This window comes from Glossina fuscipes, unplaced genomic scaffold (assembly GCF_014805625.2).
Source record: "Glossina fuscipes isolate IAEA_lab_2018 unplaced genomic scaffold, Yale_Gfus_2 0, whole genome shotgun sequence".
In the NCBI taxonomy this organism is placed as follows: Eukaryota; Metazoa; Arthropoda; class Insecta; order Diptera; family Glossinidae; genus Glossina; species Glossina fuscipes.
In genome coordinates, this window is record NW_023998414.1 from 24,858,335 (window position 1) to 24,864,067 (window position 5,733).

At 33.6% G+C, this 5,733-nt stretch overlaps 2 protein-coding genes across 4 annotated transcripts; both read left to right on the forward strand.

Annotated features, from left to right (window-relative positions):
* LOC119642069 (probable cytochrome P450 311a1) lies at positions 1 to 3,498 on the forward strand. Of its 3 annotated transcripts, none has more exons than XM_038041039.1 (6): positions 1 to 410; positions 492 to 686; positions 771 to 962; positions 1,025 to 1,094; positions 1,156 to 1,444; positions 2,887 to 3,498. In XM_038041039.1, the coding sequence occupies exons 1-6, from the start codon at positions 251 to 253 to the stop codon at positions 3,484 to 3,486; spliced, it is 1,506 nt and encodes a 501-aa protein (XP_037896967.1). In that variant the 5' UTR covers positions 1 to 250; the 3' UTR covers positions 3,487 to 3,498. The 3 variants fall into 3 exon arrangements, with proteins under 3 accessions (XP_037896967.1, XP_037896974.1, XP_037896979.1); XM_038041046.1 differs by having other exon boundaries at positions 3 to 410; positions 771 to 953; XM_038041051.1 differs by having other exon boundaries at positions 389 to 431; positions 505 to 686.
* A 219-nt stretch (positions 3,499 to 3,717) lies between these two features.
* On the forward strand, positions 3,718 to 5,127 carry LOC119642086 (protein YIPF1). The gene is made up of 4 exons (XM_038041062.1): positions 3,718 to 4,237; positions 4,299 to 4,499; positions 4,587 to 4,679; positions 4,747 to 5,127. The coding sequence occupies exons 1-4, from the start codon at positions 3,740 to 3,742 to the stop codon at positions 5,059 to 5,061; spliced, it is 1,107 nt and encodes a 368-aa protein (XP_037896990.1). The 5' UTR covers positions 3,718 to 3,739; the 3' UTR covers positions 5,062 to 5,127.
* The last annotated feature ends 606 nt before the right edge of the window (positions 5,128 to 5,733 follow it).

Here is a 5,733-nt window from a genome sequence, read left to right on the forward strand (position 1 = left end):
TTTATTGGGTTTACTTATTTTACGACTCGTTTAGATTACTTAAATGATTTATATACATATATACGAAGAAGATAACACTTGCAGTCAGTAAGTTGTGAAAAAAGTTATCTAAACATTAGTTTATTTTTCTCTTTGAAGTCAATGCATTGATCAATTTGAAGGTAAACCGTGCTATAGCGTGTACAGATAGATGTCGCGTGAATAACATAGTAATGTGAAATATAAATATTAAACAAATTAAGATCAAAATATGAACATTTTCATTGCTTTGCTGTTCATCTTAACGGTCTTGACCGTGCGTTTTTTAAGTAAATGGTATAAAATATTTTTGATCGGCCTTAAGATACCTGGACCAATCGTATTACCAATGGTTGGTAATATACAAATGGTGTCAAAATTGAAGCCGGAAAGTAAATGCACGCACCACAAACGTATAAAATTTCTTTTGTTATTTAATAATTTTCTTTTCATTTCTAATTTCAAATAACAAGATTTATTATTAAGTTTAAGAAATCTTCGCGAGATTTACGGACAAACATATCGCTTATGGCTAGGGCCAGAGTTATGGGTCTTCTTGCATACACCACAAGAAACTCGCGACGTTTTAAATAATAGAAATTTATTAAGACCTCAAGCCTTTCAATATTTGGATGCGTTAATCGGCAATGGATTATTGATAAGCGAGGGTGAGTGCTGCTAGATCAATTGAACTAAACATGTAGGATAGACAGTGAGCAGAAACAAATAAGTTGAGTAAGTTTCATCTTTAGGTAATCATTGGGCGACGCATCGTCGTATATTGGAACCAGCGTTCAATATCAACATATTAAACACTTTCTCGGAAAGCATTTCTTCTCATAGCGATATCTTTATTAACAAAATACGAGCACATGGTGAAAAATGCCTTGACATTACTGCTTATATACTTCCTTGCATCATGGATACGATAATACGTGAATATTGTGCAACAAAAAAAAAAAAAAAAAAAAAAAAAAAATTAAAATATTGTCCACAAAATCTCTAGATACTTCCATGGGTAGAAATTTGCAAATACAACTTAATGAAAACGAAGCTTATACTCAAGCTTTCCATAGGCGAGTTGCAACAATTAGTTCGTATAAATTCAAAAATGTAATTTAATTTTTATTTTTTCAGATCTAATGAATTGTTGTTTCAACGTATGACAAATCCATTACTATTTCTGGACATTATATATCGCTTGACTCCAATGTATTCAGAGTTAAAAAAATCTTTGAAAATTATTCACGGACTCATGTCGGATATTGTACGGGAACGACAAAATTATTTGGCAACTAATGGCCACGCGACTACTACTGGAAAGATAGGAAAAACCTTTTTAGATACTCTCCTAACGCCAACCAATACCGGGAAGGTCTTCTCTTTTCAAGACATTCGGGAGGAGGTCAATACTTTCGTCTTGGCGGTAATTGAAACATTTTGAAACACATTCACTATCGAACTTTATTCTGAACTTATAGCCCCTTAAGTCATTTGAAATTCTTCATTGCATAACGCATCACATATAATATATGATGCGATAGACCTAAACGAGTCTTAAGGAACAATAACGACAGGTTTTTGTGTAAATCAATACGGAAGCTAAAGTATACTATGATGATGAATACTGTGTATGATGCACTTTGGCTGAAAAAAAGTACGTTTTAATGTATCATTTGACTAACATACGATTACGAACCACGATTTACAACTTTCGTCGCATTTCATAGCGCGGCGAGTTTGAAGTGTACAACAATAGGTTTTTGTGTAGGCCAATACATAAACTAAGCCGTAAGATAAGAGCTCTTGTATACTTACGAGTATTTTTTAAGTGATAGAAACGGGTTTCGTTACGTTACGCTTGACCGATATAAACTATAGTGAATGAATTACAACTTGCTTAACTTATATATTCGTAACTGGTTACGAAAGAGTTAACCCACCACTGTAAGATGGGGGTTAATTCATTTTGTTTTTTTTCCATGATATTTGTAACACCCTAAAGGAAGCTGCAGAGATCTTACAAAGTATATATATTCTTGATTAACGTGAAATTCTGACTTGATTTAGCCATATCCGTCCGTCTGCGTGTCTGTATGGTGTCTGTTGTTGGCACTCTCCAGGTCGCAAAAATTAAGATATCGACTTCAAATTCGGTATAAAACATTGAAAGTTTCTGCACGCAGGTTGGTATTAAAAATGGGCCAAATTGGTCAGAGCGAAAGCGCGCAGTGGAGCGTAAACTGAACGCAACTTCGTTTTTTTTAACAAAAATTTTTGGATTTTTTCTTGTTACTTGGATATTATTAAAGTTAGAAGGTTGAAACTTCCCATATTAGCATTTTACTATCTAGGTCCAAAAATGGAACCAATCGGCCGTGTCCACACAAAATTACGAGTAATTAAATTAAATTTTTTTTCACTTTTTTGATGTTTACAATTTATTTATCATAAGGCAGACAAGCGAAAACGTTTAGAACTAATTTGTACACTCCTCAAATGAAGATCTGCATAAAGATGGGTTAATTTTAAAATGAATATGGTAGATATCGCGATTAATTTATTCTTAATAATACCAGCGATATGGGTGTCAAATAGAAGAACTTGGAGAATAAAATGCGATAAGCGTAGTGATGGGAATGCGAGATTAAGCCCCGGGCAAATGTAATTTCCTTACTTGTTCGAATATCGTATCAAATTTGCAATTTTACTTCGCGGTAAAACTTAAAAGATTGTCTTTATTTTATACCATAAGCAAAAGTGTTGTATATAGACAATATATATACATAGTGTTTACAATGACTACTTCTTAAAATAGTTTGCCGATTATATGCACAGCATTAAGAGAAAAGTTATTTATTGTTATAGGGTGTGGATACAACTACATCGGCCATGTGTTACGTCCTTTATGCTTTGGCTAAATATCCTCAAGAGCAGCAGAAAGTCTTTGAAGAAATGCAAAACATTCAACAGAGCTCTAAACTATCCGCTAATGTTGACTTTAATGAGTTGCAAAAATACAAATATCTTGATCTATTCATCAAGGAGTGTTTACGTTTTTATACCGTAGTACCGTTAACAGGTCGCCAGACAACAAGTTCTACTCGTATTGGAGAGCGTGTTTATCCTGCCGGCGTTACAGTTTGGATTAATTTATACGGTTTGGCTCACGATCCGCATCTATTCGAAGATCCCGATGAATTTCGTTCTTTACGATTTGCCGAGGAGAAATCTTTGATTGCATTTAGCTATTTGCCTTTTTCGGGCGGACCTCATATATGCATAGGTCGTAAATATGCATTGATGATAATGAAAATTATGACAATTAAAATATTGGAACAATTTCAATTGGTATTGGCAGACCCTCAAGAGAACTTAATATTGATGGCAGAAATGGTTTTGAAATTCAAGAACGGTATTAATTTAATATTTAAAGAACGAGAAAAATCCAGTATAATAAATCATTAATAATAACATAAAAATACAACTCTGTGTAGCATTATCGTTTGGTAAAAAGCAGGTAACCCTCGTATGTTTTTTCTTATCAGAATATATAATAAATAAATAAGTGAGTAAAGCAGAGCATAGAAAAAGAAAAGGAAAATAAAACTAATAAATAAAAAATACTGAACGACGTGTAAATTAAAAAAAAATTTTTCCATTAAAGTTATAACATTAAGTAGTCCACGAAGAGAACGCGAGAGAGAATTGTTTTGAAAAGATGCAAAATGACGATTTGCTGCAATTTAAAGACTTTACGAACACTTCCAGTGCGGCCCAGATAAGTGTCAATTCACCAACACATGGAATAAACATAGGAGCTTCTGGTGGGCGGCAACGAGGTGATCCTTTATCGGAGCTAATTTACGATATGAGCAGTTCAGCACAAATGTTAGCCTCTAGTGATAATAATATGGGTGGGGTTGGAATTGATGGCGTTGGCGGTGGCCGTGGCGGTGGCGGTGGCGGTGGCAATAGTGGTGGCGCTGATATAAACAACTTAAACATTGGCGGAAATGCATCCACCAATGATAGTAATACGAAAGCATCGTTTTTGGCCCTTGAATATTATGAGCAATTTTTCAATGTCGATACTTACATGGTATTAGAACGTATTGCCAATTCAATGATACCGAAACGGGCTCCAGGTAATTATTTACGTTATACGATAGGATCAAATCCCGACTTGTATGGTCCGTTTTGGATTACAGTAACACTCGTAAGTTTACAACAAAAATTACATGAAAACTTGAGGGGATTTTGATTCAGTTCTATTATAGATTTTTTCTATTGCCATTAGCGGTAATATAGCGAGTTTCTTGCAACATGGCCAAGATAACTATCAATGGCGTTACAATTTCCATTTGGTTTCTTATGCTGCCACATGTATATTTATTTACGCGAATTTTATACCAGCCGCCTTGTGGACTTTATTTAAATATAGTCTAAAGCCTTTGCAGGAAGGCTTAGAAACTGAAAATGTAAGAAAATGATTAACAAAATGTTTTCCATATAAAATCGAGAGACAATATATACATATATATATATATGTATATATATATTTGCAGGCTGATTACACGCCCTCTTTATTATCGTTAATGTGCATTTATGGTTATTCGTTATCCATTTATATACCTGTTTCCATATTATGGGTTATACAAGTACGTAACATTGTAACATTGCATAAATGAAATTTATTTATTTTAATTGCAAGAGATTGCTTTGCAGATTTCTTTTTTGCAATGGCTTCTAGTGATTAGTGCTGCTTTACTTTCCGGCTCAGTTTTGATAGGTGTTCTGACTCCTGCTCTAAGAAATTCGAAATTATCGTTATTCTTGGTCTTTGGCATTTTAAGTGCACATTTTCTATTAGCTGCCGGTTTTATGCTGTACTTTTTCCATGTGCCTAACAGTACAGGCAACAATAACGATGGCGGGGCCACATCATCATTATCCCTTGTTTCGAGTCCAAGCCTGCCGCATGCCGTCAAATCGGTTGCCGAGGCTAACGTAACACCAGCACTAGGTTCGCTTGGTAATTAAAATTTTTTTTATTGCCTTTAGTTTTTTGTGTTTTGTTTTTTTCGTTTTTTATTCGTTTAAATGGGTAAGAAACTTTGTGAAAAATGTATGAAAATGTGTCCTTAGAATTTTAATTAATGTTTTGAAGTATAATAAAAAATAAGATAAAATTATGTAATAAACAAAAAAAAAAAAAAAACAAAAACAAAAATTATCATAGAATTAAAAAGCTTCTGCCTTGGCTTATCGTAATCTTTGATTAGACATGTGCGTCTTTATGCGATTTGATAACAATAGCATTAAACCCTTATAAACGAGTTTGGCATTTGAATCTTAAATGAGAAAATGCGACAAAAGCCAAATGTAATCATTTACAACAATAGGAATAGGAACCGGTTTGCGGTGATGGCTGTAAATAAAGTTAAATCTGAATGTTACATCTATGCATTTCGCCTTTTAAAGCATGACTTTTGTAAACATAATAAACGTTTACAAATTTCCGGTAATGCAAACAGGATTTTCTAAAGGAATGAAGCATGCATACGTAACAAGGGTTAAGAGAACGAGTGCTCTTCCGTATTCTTGTGCAATATTTTTACTTTGTAAACGGGTCAATCCCCAGTAATTTCCGAAATTTAGTAAATTTTCATATGTATACTCTTGTAACTATTTTAAAAAATGTAATAGAAACTC

What these genes read in the sequence shown, in the direction of transcription:
- LOC119642069 (XM_038041039.1), top strand. Translation starts at nt 251, where the DNA reads ATGAACATTTTCATTGCTTTGCTGTTCATCTTAACGGTCTTGACCGTG. An exon ending in TACGATAATACGTGAATATT is followed by an intron (nt 963 to 1,024) that starts GTGCAACAAAAA and finishes CAAAATCTCTAG; the next exon opens with ATACTTCCATGGGTAGAAAT. An exon ending in TATACTCAAGCTTTCCATAG is followed by an intron (nt 1,095 to 1,155) that starts GCGAGTTGCAAC and finishes TTATTTTTTCAG; the next exon opens with ATCTAATGAATTGTTGTTTC.
- LOC119642086 (XM_038041062.1), top strand. Translation starts at nt 3,740, where the DNA reads ATGCAAAATGACGATTTGCTGCAATTTAAAGACTTTACGAACACTTCC. An exon ending in TTTGGATTACAGTAACACTC is followed by an intron (nt 4,238 to 4,298) that starts GTAAGTTTACAA and finishes GTTCTATTATAG; the next exon opens with ATTTTTTCTATTGCCATTAG. An exon ending in AAGGCTTAGAAACTGAAAAT is followed by an intron (nt 4,500 to 4,586) that starts GTAAGAAAATGA and finishes ATATATTTGCAG; the next exon opens with GCTGATTACACGCCCTCTTT.